Here is a 20201-nt window from a genome sequence, read left to right on the forward strand (position 1 = left end):
TTCTTTTCCTAAATGACTCAATCCAAAAGCCAGTGGGGTCACACAAGGTAGCTTTCCACCCAGAAGGAAGGGGAGCTTGCAGTGAGAAGGTTATCCATGTGAAAGTGTGGCCTGGTACAAACTGAGCCCAAGCAGGGCGAGAAGGGCATCTGGGCAGAGGGACAACCTGGTGAGGGTTGTCAGAGCCTAAGAAGAGAAAGGAGGGCACCTATAATGGTTAATTTCATGTGTCAACTTGACTGGCTTCTAGGTGCCCTGATTAAACATTATTTCTGTGTGTGTTTATGAGGGTATTTCTGGATGAGATTAACACTTTAATTTAATTAGTGGATTCAGTAAAGTAGCTTGCACTCCCCAATATGCATGAGCATCATCTAATTCCTTGAGGTTCTGAATAGATCAAAAGGTGGAGGAAGGAGTTTGCCCATTTTTTTTTTTTTCTTGCCTCCTCTGTAAGCAGGGACATCTCATCTTTGGTCATTGGACTTGGAGTTACAACATTGTCTTCCCTAGTTCTCAGGCGTTCAGACTTACACCATCAGCTTTCCTGCCAGCTTACAGATGGCAAATTGTGGAACTTCTCAGCTTTCATAATTGTGTGAACCAATTACTCATAATAATAAACCCCTCTCTCTCTAAATATATAGATAGATACAGATCTCCTACTGATTCTGTTTCTCTGGAGAACCCTGAACTAATACAGCATCCACATAGGCACTAAGGCTTGGTTTAAGGTGTTGGAGCCTGAATGGGGTAATAGGCCTCCATGTCAGGTGACGGTAGTGGTGGTAGTGATAGGAGATATACTACAGGAGGTGCTGATCAAATAATTAATATATTAAGGCTAGTGGGAACCAGGTTTCTCACTGCCAGGGAAGGAAGTTACAAATATGGGAGGAAGGAAAATCAGAATAAACCCTGAGGTGCTGAATTGGAATTAGAGGTCAGTATGATCTGATGGCTTTCAATATATATGGATTTAGAAATTCTAAATTTTAGAAATAAATCACTTTTAGTTGTAAAAGTGTGTTTACTTACATCTATTCCCTAATTCAGTTCATTGAGGCCTGGGAGCAGTGACATCCCCAAAGCAGTCCATACCTGCTACATAGATCTTGGTTTCTAAATACCATTCCCTACCAAGAGAAACCAGAACTCTTTGGAAAAATGAGTGATTCCAGGGCTGGGGCAGGGAAACTACAAGATAAGCTGAAATATCTTGTGCCAGAAAGTAAGGACATGTTCAAAAAAAAATGATGTGGACATGTTACTAGAACACAGAAACTGGCCTAATGGGGTTCCCATTGGCCCAATCTGATATAATTTGAACCTGAAAATAAATGATAGTAGCAGATTCTAATCTAATGAATAAGATAGGAATCTACAAGTCCAGACTGATGCAAATAAATGAATAAATTGGTAGTGTGATGCACAGGATTTTTACTTAGTTTCTAAATACCTGCCCACAAAATAAGGGGCAGGCACAAAGTGAAATTATAAAAGGAAAAGAATACCTTTATAGCAGAGAAACCTGTAAGCGGTTTAAGTGGTCAAAGTTACTATAACCAGTAATGAGACAAATCGAAATTGTGTGCCACTTAATAGAATACAGTGAGAAGAACAGCATCGTATCTGTAATAATCCTGCCAAAGATGCATAACCTGGAACTAATCACTTGGAAACATTAGACAAATCCAGATTGAGGGGCATTGTACAAAATAACTGGTCTGTAATCTTTAAAATTTAAAGTTTATAGTCAGAGTGAGGGACTGTTCTGGGTTGAAGGAAACTAAAGGGCTATGGCAACTAAATGCAACCTGTGTTTTCCGACAGGTTCTTTCTGCTGCAAAAACTATTGGGACGATTAGTGACCTCGTTTGTGGAATCTTGAAAGAAAGCAACTTGGATAACAGACGAGACGACCTGACTTCTTGCCCTTCAAAAATGCCCTTCTTTGGGTCCACGCTTACAGGAGCTTCTTTGGCCCTTCGGCTCTGGTGATTCTTAGTCCCACACAAGCCTCAACGCGCAGGCAGAGAGCTAGTTCAGCAAAGAGGACTGGTGCCTGTAGTGGGCAGAAGTCCCGCCTCTCCGGGGCGGGGCGAAGAGTGGGCGGGAACGGCGCCTCCGCCTTCCCGGGGAGAGCGAGTAGGGGGCGGCGCCGGGGGGGAGGAGCCACGCCGGCTCCGCACGCGCGGGGCGGAGCGGGTGAGGCCGCGCCTCTTCCGTCCAGTTGCCCTGCTGTCGCATGTGGAGTGGCAAACACCGCCCGGGGGGTGTTCGTGTAAACGCCTAACCTTGGCGACCGGACTGGCGAGATGGCGGCGGAGGTGTTGTCGAGTGCCAGGTGGCTGTACTGTGGGGAGCCCGACGACAGCCACAGAGCAGTACTGGGTAAAGACTGCGGCGCCGGAGCGGAGTTCCCCGTAGCTCTCTTCCCTTCCGTCTGGGTGCCTCTACAGTCCTCCCGCCCCTGTCGGGCCCCTTTCCCCGCTGGACCGAGACCCCCTTTAGTCTCCTCCACTACTTGGGACTTGGCCTGGGCTCCTCTGCCATCCCACCATCTTTCTGTCACCACTTCCTCTGGATGAGGATATCCCAGCCACCCTCTTCTCCAAAGCTGTACCTGTCGTCTCCTCCCCACTCACCTGCCCCATCTCCTCCTCTCTATTGGGCAGAAATTCCCCTTTCTCTCTAGCTCTGGCCCAGGTCTCCTCAGCTCTGTTCCCCTAGTTATTCCCTTCTACCACAGCCCTTCCCCAGCACTGCCCTCACTTCTCCATCTCTTCCCAATTGGACCAGGACCTCCTTCAGCCCCCCTTTAGGTCAGGACCTGGGTTTCCTTACCATCCCCGTTCCTTCAGTCGCTCCCTCCCAAGGACAGTCCAGGTCCTCCCCAGCATACACTGTGGGTCCTTCTATTTCCATCTCATTCTCGGGCTGCAATCTTACAGTCCAGTTCTCCAATGGGAAGCTGCAGAATCCAGGCAACATGCGCTTTACCTTGTACAAGAGCAATGACTCCACAAACCCCAGGAAGAGAGGTCAGCGGATCCTGGTAAGTGCTACAGTGGCCAATTGGCTCCACTCTGCAGGCCTCTGGAGGCCTAGAGGCACTTGAGTGCGGGTGGATGTGGGACAAAGCAGGAGGAGAAAGGGGTGGGGACAGGGTCCATTCAGTTATGTACTTTTGGTGAAGTGATGGCCTTTCATTGATTTATTCATTTGACAAGCATTGGTTGAACATCCACATGGCCCTATGCTGTAAGCTGCAAGGGAAACAGCTAGGTAGGACCTGGCCCCACTCTGAGGGAGCTCATACTCTAGAGCACGGTTTTTCAACCTTGGCACCATTGACATTTGGATCCAGATAATTCTTTGTTGTTGGCGCATCCTGTGCATTGCAGGACATTCAACGGCTTCCCTGGTCTCTAACCACTAGATACCAGTAGCACCTTGTAGTTGTGACAGTCAGAATATCAAACATTCCCAGATATCCCCGGAAGAGGATTTCCCCTGGTTGAGAACCACTGATGTAGAGAGATGAGAACTGGTTTTGAGTTCAGTAACTTCTACAAGCAGACAAGCTCAGAGCCTGGCGGAGGGAGAGTGAGCTCAGTCAGAGAAGTCTCTGCTTGCCAGAAGGCCTTCCCCGGAAGAAAGTGCATTGGAGCTGAGCTGTGAAGGGTAGAGGAGGGTTTGACAGCTGAGGTTTAGTATTCCAAGTGGAGAGGATGGCAAGGACAAACAGGGAAGCAGGAAAGCTTGACTGTGATTGAGGAATGAATCAGCTGTTTCCATAGTCCTGTGAATATATAAGGAATAGTCCTGGGAGAAATGGGCCAAGAAGCTCAGGAAGGGCTTGGACTTTGGCCCCAGAGGTTGCTGGCAGAACCATTTTGTAGCATGTCTCTAAGCGCTGGGACCCCAGAACCTCTCTCCCAAGTCCTGTGGTGCAATTCCCCTGAGAACTTTTCAGACAACATAGAAGCCAGCACTGTCTGGAGCTTCCCTTTCAAAAGTCCTCTTGCCTTTCTCCTAGGGACACCCAGATTCACTTGGACGGTGGGACTAGATCATCTCCCAGAGGCTCTCTGCTTCTAATCCACTGGTTCTGGATTCTAAAGCTTTTACAAATGTGGGAAAGGGAGACAAGATGCTTAATACCTTTCAATATTGGTTGTAGTGATGTTTTTTTTCCCTTTACATTTTAGACAGCTGAAACAGACAGACTTTCCTATGTGGGAAACAATTTTGGGACTGGAGCCCTCAAATGCAACACTCTGTGCAGGTAGGGATAGGGGAAGGGACAGTGGGAGGAGGAGGATAGTGGTGGTGAGCCTGGCACTACTGTGTTTGCTCTTTATTTTAGGGACAGTGGGGGAAATCTGGAGAGGTTTACCATGTCCCTTGTTCCCAGATCCAGAGGTCCTCACAGCAGCATGTGGACATGCCTGAGAAGGGAAAACGAGTTACATTTGTTGGATTTCCTAACAAATCTCATTCATTTACAATTTTTTAGGGGTGCCTGGCTGGCTCAGTCAGTGGAATGTGTGACTCTTGATCTCGGGGTTGTGATTTTGAGCCCCACATTGAATATAGAGATTTCTTTATTTAAAAAAAAATTTTTTTAACGTTTTATTTATTTTTGAGACAGGGAGAGACAGCATAAACGGGGGAGGGGCAGAGAGAGAGGGAGACACAGAATTGGAAACAGGCTCCAGGCTCTGAGCCATCAGCCCAGAGCCCGATGCGGGGCTCGAACTCCCGAACCGCGAGATCGTGACCTGAGCTGAAGTTGGACGCTTAACCGACTGAGCCACCCAGGCGCCCCTTTTCTTATTTATTTTTTTTTAATTTTTTTTTTTTTTTTTTTTTTTTTTTTTTTAGAGATTACTTTAAAATAAAATCTTAGGGGTGCTTGGGTGGCTCAGTTGGTTAAGTGTCCAACTCTTAATTTTGGCTCAGGTTCGGGCTTGAGGTTCGGGGGATCGAGCCTCACATCGGGCTCTGGGCTGACAGTGCAGAGCCTGCCTGGGATTCTCTCTCTCCCTCTCTCTGCCCCTCCCTAACCGCCCCCCCCCCAACCCTGGCCAGACTAAATAAATAAACATTTTTAAAAAGTAAAATAAAATCTTAAAAATAATAATTAAAAAAATTGAGATATAATACAACATATTAGTTTTGGTATATAGCATAATGATTAGATATTTGTATATATTGCACAATGGTCACCACAGTAAGTATAGTCATCCATTACCACACATAGTTAGAATTTTTTTCTTATGATCAGAACTTTTAAGATTTATTCTCAACAACTTTTAAATATACAATATAGTATTATTAGCTACAGTCACCATGCTGTACATTACATTCCCAGGGCTTATTTATTTTGTAACTGAAATTACGTTTTGACCACCTCATTAATTTGCAGTATCCTTTATAATTGTCTTGTTTCCAAAAGGCAGCCGTCTCCACTTATTTGAAATATGTGATCAATAGGCCAAAGCTTGCCAGAAATTTTTCCTGGAACTAACTCCAAGAAAAGCATTTGGTAGTGTCAAAGACTCCAGGGTTTCTATCCAGCTCTACTACTTTGGACAACTGACTTTGGACAGCTGACTTTGGACAGCTCTGTCCTTCACTGACCCCCGCTCTCTCCCTGGGTGCAATGAAGATTGTTCACCCGAACAGACTGTAACTGTCAGGCGCTGGCATAACACAGGCAGTGTTCCTCTGATAGTGTCCAACCGTGAAGCACAAAAAAGGCCTTTTCAAAGCCCCCATCAAACCACCCTGCTAGAGGTCAGATTAATGTGTATGTACTTAAAACCATTACCACCACATCATGCCCTTACAAAGATTCTCTAGTTCAGACTGGTCTTCTCCCCATAATTACCAAGGTTTTACTTGTCTTTGCCTCCATAAAATGTACATGTGTAGTAAATTCTAGTGTAATTCTAGATTTTTATATCTCCAAATAGTTTCCCACTATAGCAATGAGCACAAGTGTGATTGGCTACCAGAATCACCTGGTAGCATTTTTTTTTTCTTCCAGAACCACCTCTTGAATTCCCTCCTTCCTTCGCTCCTTTCCCTCTGATGCTAAGAATTGCTGCCCTTGGGATCATGGTTACTCAGCAACAAGTGATGTGTTCCTCAAGTGCATTGGGGCAGAAAGACCCTTGAGTACTTTTAAGCAGGAAAAAGGAAGTTGTATAAACAATACCTTTTGAATAATCCATTACCATTGGTATTACTCCTTCTTTATTCAGGCACTTTGTGGGAGTCCTGAACAAGACCTCCGGCCAGATGGAGGTGTATGATGCTGAATTGTTCAACATGCAGCCACTGTTTTCAGGTAGGTCCCAGTCATGAAGGCTCACAAAAACACTGTATATTTTAGGTTTGCTGGACGAGTTAGTTGTCGATTTGTAAAACATATTTTGTATTTTTAAAAGGGTGCCTTTCTGCAAATATTTATTGATGACCTACTATGTTCCAGGCACAAGTTAGGGGCCGGGGATGTAGCAAAACAGACACAGATCCTGTCCCTTCAGTGTTTACAGATTTGAGATCAGAAAATAATTTTAGTTAAAGTCAGTTGAGCAATGATCAGAGCAGAATATCGGAGGGCATGTCCAATATTTTTTTTCATTCAAAGGCCTTTTTTAAAACTCTTAACTGTTCTGGTTGGAGTAGAGGTTTTAGGGTCTCTAGCAGGTGATGGGAGTTACTTATGGGTTGGACAGTAACTTTTCATTTTTATTTTTTTTTATTTTGAGAGAGAGAACAAGGGAGAGGTAGAGAGAGAATCCCAAGTGGGCTCCGTGACAAACTGTGATATCATGACCTGAGCTGAAATCAGGAGTCAGATGCTTAACCGACTGAGCCACCCAGGTGCCCCTCTATGCTTTCTAATTAAAGCGGAGATCCATTTTTACCCTAATCCAGAGGGAGAACTTGTACTGTTTCTCTGCTTTGCCATCTCAGAATGCTCCAGACTGGAGTGGGATCTTCCAGAAGGTTGGAGGGTCAGACTCAAGGGGTTCCTGTTCTCTAAATCTTAAATACTGCGAACCATGGTGAGGAGGGTAGAGATGAGGAAGGATTGCTAGGGTCTTGGTGGATCTGCCAGATACCTTCAGAGACAGTGGTTCCAACTTCATTCCCGCAGAGCAGTGGTGCCAGTGCTTTCGAGAATCTGAGGGACCTGGACTTACCTCCTGGAAACACACACAATATACAAGAATATGTATGAGATTTTGCATACAGTTGTAAAGGGCATTTGAGTCCTGAAACCCATTTGTGAATTTCAGGGATCCATAGTCTATAGCTTATAGTCTATAGGAATTCTTAGAACTCCTTGCTTTGTGGGCACTTATGTGGCTCAGTAGGTTAAGTGTCCAACTTTGGCTCAGGTCATGATCTCACAGTTCATTAGATTGAGCCCTGTATCGGGCTCTGTGCTGACAGTGCAGATCCTGCTTGAGATTCTCTCTTTCTCTCTCTCAAAAATTAACAAGCAAACTTAAAAAAAAAAAAAAAGAATTCCTTGCTTTGCAAACATATGTAACTGCATTTAGATTATCCTCCAAATGCTCTACCAACTTCCCAAGAGGCAAAGGAAATTGTTCATTAATTTGCTGATCAAACAAATTTTTGTTTTTACGTGTAAAAAAATGTGTAAATAATGGTTTATTTGGGACAGTGTATATATATATATATATATATACACACACACACACACATAATATATATTATATATATAAATATATACACATACACACACACGTATGTATGTGTATACACATACATGCACACACATGCAACATTTATTAAGTGCCTATGTGCTAGGCACTGTTCTAAGCACTTTCAGTGCACTACATCATTTACTTCACATAACCCTCTGGTTGTTTTATCAATGACAAAACTGGCACAGAAGTGAACCAACTTGGCAGGGACACAATGCTGCTTTCTATATCTATGTAAAGTACCATATCATGTCGTGTATGTATATATGATCTGGGATTGAGACTCGGGCAAGGTCACTCTAGAGCTTATGCTCCTGTGTCCACTAGATTATACTGCCCCATATATATAAATACTTTATGGGAGATTTGAGAGCTTTATGTAAGTAACACATACCTCACATTTATGCTTACCTACTTTTAGGTCTTTTATAAGGAGGGCAAAACTATTTACTGGAAAGAACCAAGGACTTAGTTTCTAATCCCATCTTGGCCACTGCCTGGTCAACAGACTTGGGGCAAATTATTTCATCTGGAGGCTTCATTTTTCCTTATTTGTAAAATGAACATTGGACCAGATGACCCCCTCATTTGACTTCTTAATTTATTCTCCAAATCCTCTGACTGTACTAAAGCCACAGACTAATTGTTTTCAGGATCCATTATATTATACTCGGGAAATCCTGAAGTAAAGAAATCTGTTTTTCTGAGATTGGCTGTTAAAATAAATATTAAACACTATTATAATCTGTGGGCCTTACAGCTCACTTTTTTTTCCTCTCTGTTTTTGTTTGTTTTGTGTTTTGATAGATGAATCAGTCGAGAGTGACTCGACACGAGAGAATGAGGCCAAAACTTTTAGAGAAAAGGTAAGTGTGACAGAACTGAGATGTGGGACCCGAAATGCGTTCCTTCTAGGCCTTGCGTTTTCCCATCAGTATAATGAGCTGGCCGAACATAGGGCTGCTCCCAGCTCATTCAGTCTGTGGTTCTCTGGCCAGGCCACCTGCAGAGGCCTCCATGGCCTCACAGAGCCATCCTTCCATGTGGGACAGCTATACGCTGCTCTGTGCCAGTGTGCGGAACTGGTTCTCTGGGCTGATATAGGTGTAGCATAATAGTTGGTTTTGGATTTAATCCAAGTTTCAGAAAATACTGGTTGTAGCCTGGAAACTTTCTCATTAAAACAAAAGTAAACTTCAAGATTTTCAAGGTAGGCGGTTTCTGCAAAGCTCATCTCACCCCAGGATGTCAATTGATTGAATCTTCAGTACTGCCTGGAGCAGTGTTGAGAGCGGGTATGAGGCTGTCTTCAGGCTCAGAGGGAAAGAATGAGTGATTAGCAACATCTGCTATGGGTACAGGGCTGGAAAACAGTAAGCTGTATGCCACAGATTTACCAATCCTAATTCTGGTCTTTTTACTTTACAAATGGAGACACGGTTGATTTGTAAATACCCCCTGACAGTTTATAAAGCAAGTACTTCAGATCTGTTAATACAAGAATCCTGGGAGATAGATACATATGGTTCAGCCCAATTTGCAAGTGAGGTAATAATCATGGCTCAGAAAGGCCGAGGGTTTCCCCATAGTCACACAGGAATAGTAGTGCCCAACCTGTCCCTAGACAGACCACATTTGTCCCTGCACAGATGGATTCTTGCATTGAAGCCTTTGGAACCACCAAACAGAAGCGGGCTTTGAATTCCAGAAGAATGAACAGAGTTGGCAATGAATCTCTGAATTGTGCAGTAGCTAAAGCCGCAGAGAATATTATTGATGCAAAGGGTGTGACTGGTAAGCAGCTGGGACCTGGGTAAGAGTCTGCTCATAGAGACCACTTTCTCTTCTCTTGAGATCTTTTACCTGCCCCACAGATGGAAATAATGGGCATTCGGGCTGGATTCCTTCCTCTCACTGAGTGCTTTCCTGGGAACAGACTCTGGAAGTAGTAAGAAACATCTGCCCTTGGGGAGCTCCCAGCCAAGTAGAGGAGACAGGCACGGGAATGGTTGTGTGTCTGCGTGTCCTTGGTGCCAGGGTTCCAGCTGGCAGGGTGCTCTGGGCACAGGGAGGTTTTGGGGAAAAAGACCAAGGTGATGCTGGTGCTGATTAACCCTCTGGAGACAGGGCTTCACTTTGGTGCCAGTGGACCTTTTTCTGTTCCTAAATTCGTCAGCAGCTTGAGTATTTAATTGTATTATTTAAAAACGTATTTATTGCTCAAATGCATTATAAGAACGTAAGAGAAGGTTTACATAAGCGGTTTTTCTATTAGAGTGGGATTTTAGTAATTTTGAGAAAATCTTTCCAAACCCTCTGATCATATAAATATTTTCCTATGTTTTCTTGCAGTACTTTCATAATTTTACTTTTTACATTTAAAGCTTAAGACTTATTTTGGCATATGGTAGAGACCTAATTTTATATTTTCTAAATGATTAACCAGCTGTCCCCAACTCCATCCTTTTCTTGTAGAAGATGATTTAGAAAGTCCTCCTTCTCACTTTAGCACATTCTGTCTGTGTTCTGTTCCATTGTCCGTTCTGTTCCCGTGGCAGCATGAGGCTGTTTTGATTTCAGTAGCCTCATCATCCGGTTTATTTTCTGATAGGGCAAGTTCCTCCTACTCCTTCCTTTTATTTTTTGCAAACATTAGAGTAACATGCTTTTTCCCCAGGTGATCTTAATTATTTTGTCAAATTCCCTCAAAACGCAATTGAGATTAATATGGAGAGAATCATCATCTTTATAATATTATGTTTTCTTATCCAGGAACATAAAAATATGTCTCTCCATTTATTTGAAAGCATTAGTAAATTTAAAAAAAATATTTTTTTAATGTTTATTTTTGAGAGAGAGAAAAAGAGGCAGAGAGAAAGAGACACAAAATCTGAAGCATGCTCCAGGCTTTGAGCTGTCAGCACAGAGCCTGACGCAGGGCTCGAACTCACGAACCGTGACATCATGAGCTGAGCCGAAGTCGGATGCTTAACCGACTGAGCACTCAGGTGCCCCACATGAGGACATTTTTTAATGTTTTTGTTGCATTTACATGAGTAAATTTTTTAATGTTTTTGTTGAGTTTACTGTCAGCTATCAAAGGATGTCTAAAAAGAAAAATAATTCACCCGTTTCTCATCATTTTTCCAGACCAACTATTATAATTTTCCCGTATTCCTATCTGTCCACGTCTATATGCATACTTAATTCTTAATGGTTATCCTTGTAGGCTAGTTCACAGTTTTATATTCTGGTTTTTTGTTATTACTCACAATATGTGGGGAAGTTTTCTGGAGCCATTAAAGACTCTTTTGAATATCCCTCACTTTTAGTTTCTCTTCTATTGTAAATACTTATCGGTACACCTGCCTTTCCCAACTATATTACAAGTCGCTTGAGGGGGACCACACCGTGTGCACCTTATCCAGTGCCTGGTTAGGTTTGTGTCATGATAGCTGGAGCTGTCAGCCTGATGGGGAGGTCAGGCCACATTGGCAGAAGCATTCCAATGAGGAGTTTCCGGACCAGTTACGATCTTGAGGACATTAAGTTATATAGTGTATTGGGGAACCTGCAGCCAAATGGATGATACCGACACCATCTCTTCCTTTATTAAAAAGCTCTGGTCAGTGATGCCATCCGTGATGAACTGCAAGATGACTCCCTGTACCTTCCTCCCTGCCATGCTGATGCAGCCAAGCCTGAAGACGTGTACAAATTTGAAGACCGTATCCTTGTTGCAGTAGAAACGCTGCTTTATTTCCCAGGTTGGGACGTGTATACATGAGTGGGCAGACAGGCTCTCTGGTATGTTGGTGGTCCCGTGATGCTCACGGAAGCTACATCCAGACCTTTGCGCTCGCTCCAGCGCTGTCGCTGGGTAGTCAGCTAGGCTTCCTCACTAGCTGTGGGACTGGCCCTCCGCCCCTGAGATTCAAACCCATTCCTCAGCAAAGTGCCGAGGTCACTCTCTGTCAGTAGTCAGGATAAGACTTCTAAGTCAACTAGTGCCTTAAGTCTAAGACAGACTGATTTGTAAAAGGTAGGGTTGGAGCATAGAATTTCCCTCCTTGTGCGTCTAGTCAGAGGGAAAATGCCTGCGGTAGCTTTGTGATAAGCCGGGGAGGCAGAAAAGCCCAGGCAGGGAATGGGCTCTGGGCTGGGAGTCTGAAGGACCGAGACCCTGCGCTCAGCCCCAGTGTATTATGTGATCTTCCCCCATCTGGGCCTCAGCTGTCCCATCTCTAAAACGAGGCCCCTCTGAGATGAGCTAGCCAGTTGGATGTTGCCATTTTGGTCAGATTGTGTTCTTGACCTGTGACTAGTTCTCTCCCCTGCTGAGTATGAAGCTCTTCAAAGCCCATCTGAAGCTTTCAGGAATGTCTCATCAGAGGAAATCCTGAAGATGATCGAAGAGAACAGGTACCCCTCAACCCCCTGGGTGGATGGAGTGTCTGGGGCAGTGATGTCAGAACATGACAGTAGTCAGGTGAAGTGGACTTTTAGGGATGTCAGTCAGTGAGGGTGTATGTCTTTTCAGCATTTCAACGTGAATGAGCCAGTGTTTTCTTGAAAATGTTTGGGCCTTCAGGCTTCTTGTCCCAAGGCTGTGGGTGGCATTCAAGGGAGAGAGAGGTGGCCTCTGAGTACCTGGAGCCTGTGGCTGGGCAGAGGGTGGTGGGGCCTTGTGGTCTGGGGCTTGGAACTAGAGCTGGCCCATGTCCCCAGTGTTATGCTGATAGTGATTGTCACCAGTGGGGTGGGGCCCGCATGCGAGCCTGCGAGTAGGTGCCAGTGGAAGTGATGGTGTGGTGAGTGAGCATTTTAACTTAAAGTTAAATTTATGTATTTAAATACTGTATATTTTAAAGGGTGCCTGGATGGCTCAGTCGGTTAAGCGGCCAACACTTAATCTCGGCTCAAGTCATGATCTCACAGTTCATGAGTTCGAGCCCCAAATCAGGAGCACAGAGCCTGCTGGGGATGCTGTCTCTCACTCTGCCCCTCCCCAACTCATGCCACATATGCTCGCCCGCTCTCTCTCTCTCTCTCTCTCAAAATAAGTAAACTTAAAAAATAAGTACTGTATATTTTAAATAATTCAGATTATCTCTCCACCCTCCTTGGGCCTTTAAAAGCAGCTTTTTTGTTTTTGTTTTTGTTTTTTTTGTTTTTTTTGATGATAGTGGAATTTTTTTGCTCTTGAGTTTTTCCTTTTAATAATTTTATCTTGAGAAAATAAAAAATTACAAACCCTAGGTTGGTTCCCCGATTTTTTTAAGGGGAGGGAAGGGCAGAGAGAGAGAATGAGACTCCCAAGCAGGCCCTACACTTTCAGTGCAGAGCCTGATGCAGGGCTTGAACTCATGAGCCATGAGATATGACCTGAGCTGAAATCAAGAGTCAGAGGCTTAAACGATTGAGCCACCCAGTGCCCCAAGTTCCTTGAGTTTTGAAAGTGCTTTTTTTCTTTTTTTCCCTTCCAAAGATTCGTTTCCAGAAAAGTTTATTACTGGTTCTTGGTTGTCTTAATGTAGTTGTGGTTCAGCAGCAGGTGCAGGAATGAGCTCTGGGCTGAGTTTGAAGAAATAAGTCCCTGAGCTCTGCCCAAGGTACGGTGTGATCTGTGTGATCTTCCCTCCGCTGAGCCTCAGTTTTCCTATCTGTAAAACGAGGCCACTTTCTTAAAGAGCTTCGTTATCTCTCTGAGTCCAGGATCCTCATAGCGGTAGAATAGTACATAAAAATAATAGCTAACATAGATGGAGCTCTTACATGTGCCAAGTACTGTTCTAGACACTTTACTTGCATTATCTCATTTAATGCACAGAAAGCCCCTACTCTGAGGCTACTATCATTGCCTTAAATTTTTGGGTGGAGATGATGTACAGAGATGTATAGAAGATGTACAGAAACTTGCCCAGGCCACTGAATGGCAGAGAGGGGGTTCAAAACCGGGCATTTTAACTCAAGAGCCTGTGCTCCAGACCACTACATCAGGATGGGGCAGACCATGGCCTGTGTGCCAAGTCTGGCCTGCTGTCTGTGAATAAAGTTTTATTGGAACCCAGCCATGGTCATTCATTTATGTATTATTAATGCCTGCTTTTGCAGTGGCAGCTTTGAGTAGATGGAACAGAGACCATATGGCCCACAAACCACAAATATTTACTGTCTAGTCCTTTACTGCCTTGGCACTAAACCATGCTCACTGTGTTATAAGGAGCGTTGATAGGACGGCCCTTCCTCGACTGTTGAGTGTGTATCAGCTGTGAAGGATGCCTGCTGTTTTCATTGACAGCATGAATGGCTCCTGACAGAGCCGGTCTCATGCATCCCTCCATTGTCTCTTTCCCCGTTTTAGCCACTGCTCCTTTGTCATAGAAGCGTTGAAGTCTTTGCCATCTGATGAGGAGAGCCGAGACCGCCAGGCCCGATGCATATGGTTTCTGGACACGCTCATCAAATTTCGAGCACAAAAAGTGATTAAGCGGAAAAGTAAGTCCATGATAGACATTTTATTCTAGTTATTTCTAGCCTGTTACTTGTCTATTAGACTAACTGTAATGAGAGAAGAAAATGGATATGATTGTCTTGATCTTTATTTGTGACTGTGTAAAAGTGAGGTTCCTGTAGTCATGCCGGCAGACTGAAAGGACCGGCCCAGCTCTCTCCTCTTCTGAAAATGGGGATAGGCTGGGTTGTACCTTTGTTCAGAGCTGGCATCCACTACTTCTTGTCTGCGTGGGGCAAAGTATAGTATCCAGTCAAATCATGAAAATTTTAAGGGACTGTTGGGCAAACGTGAGCTCTCTGGGGAGAAAAACTGTCTTTGTTCATATGATGGCTTATGGCAGGTTTATGTGTGTCCGCGTATTTCTGACTGACAAAGAAGAGAGTCCATTCCCGCTGGTAACACGTGTCACAAGTCTAGGGCCATGCTGGATGCCCCACATCCACCCAGCGCTGGAAACCCACCTGTGGTTTTAGGCACAAGGTGATGCCGTCTTGTTACTGTGATTGAGCTCCCAAGAGTCTGTAACAGTTTTCAGGATTTGCCTGCTTCTTATTTTCACATTTCAGTCTCTCCTCCTTTCCCTCTCCTTGGGCTTTCTCCACTATCTATTTTGCTTTGTAACATCTTATGAATTCTAGATCTTTAGGCCTCATTGGAGTCTGGTTTTCCTCCCTGTCTCTGCCCCATCACAAACGTCTCTCGGGCGTGTGCAGTTTTCATTGGGAAGTGGCTCTTCTGTTTCATGGGCCCTGCTTCTCTTACCACATGGCTCCATTCATTGCAGTGGCCCAACTGCTGGCCAGCATCTCCTCATGGAGATGCTGTGGTGTGAGGGTTTGGAAACATGCTCAAACTCAGCTTTGTGTTGTAGGTGCCCTGGGACCTGGGGTCCCCCACATCATCAGCACCAAGCTGCTGAAGCACTTCACCTGCTTGACCTACAACAACGGCAGGTCAGGGGGATTGGCTTCTGGGGCTCCTGCCTCTAAAGGAGAAAGCGGGCTGGGGAGGGCAGTGGGAGTGGGGACGAGCGCATGGGTTGGATCCCATGTCCACGGACACTGCTGAGGAGAGCACTCACTGCCCTTTGCAAGGGTCTTCCTCAAATCAGTTGAGGAAACGCTATGTATTACATGCTCTGTCCCCCTTGGAGAAGTTCACGTTAGAGGCTCTGGGAAGTCCTGCAGCTGGAGACTTCTTTCACTTCATACACTTCTCCAAGGAACCTTTCCTAATATCTCATAGAACCAATGTTCTATGGAAAGGCAGTGTTGCAGAAAAGGGCAGGCCAGTGCCCTTTGCATTTGGGATGACTGTTTTCCCAGCCTCCCTGCTGAGCAGTGGGGACACGCTCTGAGGGCCTGTGTCCTTGAGAAGCCCTAACTGTGCCTGGGGAAAGTGTAGCTGTGGCCCACTCGGAGGGAACACTGGGATTGGCTCATCGCCCCACTGTGCATGAAGGCACGGGTACCTTGCCCGGACAAGGAATGTTGCTCAGATTTCTTCTCCCCAAGGTGGGAGGACAATGAGTGTGCATGAGAACAGGCTTGGATGTTTTTATTCCGCTTCTGGAATAATCATCTTAGAGTTTAACGCTGTCCCTCCTTCACTGCCACTGATTTTGTAGCCTACGGAACTTAATTTCGGATTCGATGAAGGCGAAGGTCACCGCGTATGTAATCATACTGGCTTTGCACATAAGCGACTTCCAGATTGACCTGACACTGTTACAGAGGGACTTGAAGCTCAGCGAGAGAAGGTGAGCGCAACAGAGTAATAAGCTCCCTGTAGGGTGCTTAGTATTTCTAGTACTACTGGAAAGCAGGAAGCACCATCAAGGGACCTGGGGACATTTGATACGGGCCAGAGGACAGTTGTCAGCGAATGAGTGATTAAATGGATGCACAACCAAGACATTACCAAGTGCCTTGTCTATTCTACGCACAGTATTAAATCTGTCACGATCTCAGTGATTTTCCTAAAAACCAATGGGAGAAACTTCCGTTCAAAGAAGTCAGTGACGCCCAGCGTCACACGACCAAGAGGGGGGAATAGTTAGGCTTCGAGCCTGAGCCTTCCCATAGCATTCTGTCCCTGGATAACCCAGCAGTCTCTGAATTGCTGTCACTGGGGAGAGGGGGTCTGTATGGTCCTGAGGGGTGGAGCCCAGGGGTGGGAGTTGTAAGAGAACCCAATTTCAGCCTAGCAAAAAGAATGTCCTCAGAGTCGGACTGAAGGGGCTGCCAGGCATGGTGGGGCCACCGTTTGTCAGGGATATCACACTGGGGCTTCTATGACCCCACAGCCTTGCTGAGGAGCAGGGACAGGCTCGGAGGGTCCTGGGAGAGTTGGCAGAGTTGTGGTCTTAGGCCTTTTCCAGCCTTACTAGGAAGGATTCGGACAAAGCAGGCAGAACTTTCCAGGATCCTGAACTGTGGGATATGCTGGCCTTTGGGTGATTTAAGAGCGTCTGGTATCCAAGGCCCCCGATGGTGTTCCAAGAGAGCCAGCGAGAATACCCTTGTCTGGGCTCTTCTAGCAGTCCCTGGAGGGATTATCCTGAGGGCCGTCCACAAAAGGCATTCTAATAGGCATTGAGGTGGAAAATAAAAGAGAAACAAGATGCTCGGAGCCTGTAAAGTTCTAGCAAAATTGTAGCAAGTGCTCAATCCTGGTTATCAGAAGTAAACAAAGTTATTAATTGTGTCTAGATAACCTGGTTTTCCATCACCTATATGGATACTTGCTAATAGCAACACATTAAAATGAAATTGTCTTGGGGCTCCTGGCTGGCTCAGTGGAGTGTGCAGCTCTTGATCTCGGAGTTGTAAGTTTGAGCCCCACATTGGGTGTAGGGGTTACTTAAAAATAAAAATCTTTTACAAATAAATAAGATACATTACGTTACATTACCTTGTCTTTTTGATGGCTCTGGAGCAGATCTTGTCTGCTTCTCTGCTCTGCTCCTGGTGGCCGTTGGGGATTCTGTCTTCACGGGCCGGAGTGTGAATGCTGCTCCCCCTGCCAAGGGCAGACCTGCTGAGGACACTCCCTCCCTTTTGTTCTGTGTGTTTGCTCCTTAGGATGATGGAGATAGCGAGGGCCATGAGGCTGAAGATCTCTAAGAGAAGGGTGTCTCTGGCAGCTGGCGGGGAGGAGGATCACAAACTGGGCACTCTGTCCATCCCGCTGCCTCCAGCCCAGACCTCGGACCGCCAGTCAAAGCGGAGGAGGATCACCTAGAGGGTGCTTTCCAGATGGAGCATTTTGGCCACACGGAGCCACTACTTGTGTTCATTTCTATTTTTATTTTTAAAATGAGAAGGAAAAAGAAGCCTTGCTTTGGCGTGGGTACGAAGCCAGAAGCAGCATCTCAAGTCGTGCTTGTGTTCGGTGGAAACATAAAGTGATCACCATGTTGGACTTCACCTCTCCCCTCTGGTGTCGCTGTGATTATAAATGGCAGGCGGTTCCTGTGGGAGGGTGGGGCCTGGGGAAGTCCGAGCCAACAGATCTCACAGGCTGAACCCTAGGCCAGATCTAATGGATCAGTGTTAATAAAGAGGGCTGTGAAGAGAGCTGTGATGCCTGGTCTGGAAGGGCCACGCAGCCCAGCTGGGCTGGAAGAGGAGGCCTCCGGCTTTCCCAGTAGCTGTGGGTCACCTGTGTCGTGGGGTTGCCGAAGGGGGCCAGTTTAGTTTGAGGCTGCCGGTCAGAGGAAGAGACCGGCAGAGGAGCCGGTCAGAGGAAGAGATTGACAATGCCGGTTACTCTGCCTGGCTCGGGCCCACAGAGGGCAGGGGTCAGCTCTGAAAGCACGTTTTTGAGAGAGATGAATCAAAGTGAAGTACGGAAAACAAATGGTTCTAGACCTCTTTAAAAAGAGGATTTGATGCATGGATAGAATGCTATAAAATTGTGAAAGGGCTGCACAGGTGGGAATCGGGAGATTGCCCCTGGCTCTGCTGAGTTCAAGAACACAAGGCTGGGGGGCACCTGAGTGGCTCAGTCGGCCATCTGACTCTTGATGTGGGCTCAGATCAAGACGGTTTGTGGGATCGAGGCCCGCGATGGTATGGAGCCTGTTTGGGATTCTCTCTGTCGAAGTAAATAAATAAACATTTGAAAAAAGTGCACAGCTGGGGTTGCCAGCCGGGCATCAAGACGCCACGTCTGCCCCAGACTGCTTCTTGGATTGCAGAGGCTGGTGACGACACTGCAATGCTGAGTCCAGCCACCAGTGCTTTCAGTCCCCACGTTTCCACCCTTTTACTTGTCAGCACTAACAACCAAAAGATCAAGAAGCTGGCCTCCATCTTGCTTCCTTTTTCTGTGAGCATTTGACCCTTGAATAATCCAGGGTTAGGGGGCATCAACCCCTCACACAGTCAAAAATCCATGTGTAATTTTTTTTAAGTTTATTTTTGAGAGAGAGCGTGTGCACGAGCAGGAGAGGGGCAGAGAGGGAAGCAGAGAGAGAATTCCAAGCAGGCTCTACACTGTCGACGCAGAGCCCAATGTGGGGCTCAGACCCACAAACTGAGATAATGGCCTGAGCCGAAATCAAGAGGCAGATGCTTAACCAGCTGAACCACCCAAGTGCCTCCCATGTGTAATTTTTGACACCCCCAAAATTTGACTAATGGCCTACTCTTGACTGTAAGCCTTAATGATAAGCAACACGTATTTTGTACATTATTTTGTACAGTATGTATTACATACTGTATTCTTTAAGATAGAGAAAAGAAAATGTTAGGAACACACAGTACTTTATTGGGAAAAAATTTACATGTAAGTGGATCCACAAAGTTCAAATCCATGTTGTTCAAGAGTCGACTGGAATTTCATAGTTTTCTGCCAGATACATGTATTACTGTTACAATCCTTGGGGATAAGTGAGTATTACTTGAGAGAGAAGCTACTGGAGAGCATTGTTTGAGCTTTGGTGCTTTGAAAGCAAGATGGGCACATCGTTTATCTTGCAAATTCCAGACAGGTAGTGTTTTCATAAGAATGGTCTTCACTCCATTTGGATGAGTGTATTTATAGAAGTGAAAACTTTGGGGGAAGGAAATAGATTGATTTTTTTTTTCTTCTTGAACTTTTGAAATTATTCTTTCCACTCCATTTGTAATTGAGCCCAGGGTGCTATTCTTTCCTTTTTAATGCTTTATTTTTGAGAGCACAGGTGGGGGAAGGGCGGGGGTGGGGTGGGACAGAGGATCCAAAGCAGGCTCTATGCTGACAGCAGCAAGCCCAATGTGGGGCTCGAACTTAGGACCGGTAAGATCATGACCTGGGCCGAAGGTTGGACACTCAACCAACTGAGCCACTGAGGTGCCTCTTATTTTGTATTAGTTTTTATTTTAGAGAGCTCACAAGTGGGGGAGAGGGGCAGAAGAAGAAGAAGAAGAAGAAGAAGAAGAGAGAGAGAGAATCTCAAGCAGGCTCCATGCTCAGTGCAGAGTCCATCTTTGGGATCATAACCTGAGCCGATATCAAGAGTTGGATGCCAACTGACTGAGCTACCCCGGCACCCCAGCAAATACTTTAGATCATTAAACTAAATTTAGAAGTTGTGCTGATCAGGGGCGCCTGGGTGGCTCAGTCGGTTGAGCATCTGACTTCAGCTCAGGTTATGAGCTCCCGGCTTGTGAGTTCAATACCAGCGTCAGGATCCGTGCTGACAGCTCGCAGCCTGGAGCCTGCTTCTGATTCTATGTCTCCCTCCCTCTCTGCCCATCACACTTGTGCTCTTTTTCTCTCAAAACTTAAAAAAAAGTCCTGGCCAGATATCAACTCCTAAAAAGAATCAAGGCAATTTTTGTGGAATATTCTTTTACAGTTGTCATACATTTGCCATGAATGAAATTGCCTTCCAGCATTTGCTCCTTAATGGTAATGAGTGCCTACTGTGAGCAAGGCGCCGT

General features: G+C 45.5%; 1 protein-coding gene across 1 annotated transcript; it reads left to right on the forward strand.

Annotated features, from left to right (window-relative positions):
* The first annotated feature begins 2199 nt into the window (after positions 1 to 2199).
* POLR1E (RNA polymerase I subunit E) lies at positions 2200 to 17699 on the forward strand. Its single transcript, XM_025912999.2, has 12 exons — positions 2200 to 2394; positions 2955 to 3058; positions 4215 to 4291; positions 6276 to 6361; positions 8562 to 8620; positions 9404 to 9548; positions 11375 to 11482; positions 12080 to 12176; positions 14119 to 14252; positions 15143 to 15224; positions 15899 to 16030; positions 17355 to 17699. The coding sequence occupies exons 1-12, from the start codon at positions 2319 to 2321 to the stop codon at positions 17512 to 17514; spliced, it is 1260 nt and encodes a 419-aa protein (XP_025768784.1). The 5' UTR covers positions 2200 to 2318; the 3' UTR covers positions 17515 to 17699.
* The last annotated feature ends 2502 nt before the right edge of the window (positions 17700 to 20201 follow it).

This window comes from Puma concolor, chromosome D4 (genome assembly GCF_028749965.1).
Source record: "Puma concolor isolate L17-30 chromosome D4, mPumCon1.1.hap2, whole genome shotgun sequence".
In the NCBI taxonomy this organism is placed as follows: domain Eukaryota; kingdom Metazoa; phylum Chordata; class Mammalia; order Carnivora; family Felidae; genus Puma; species Puma concolor.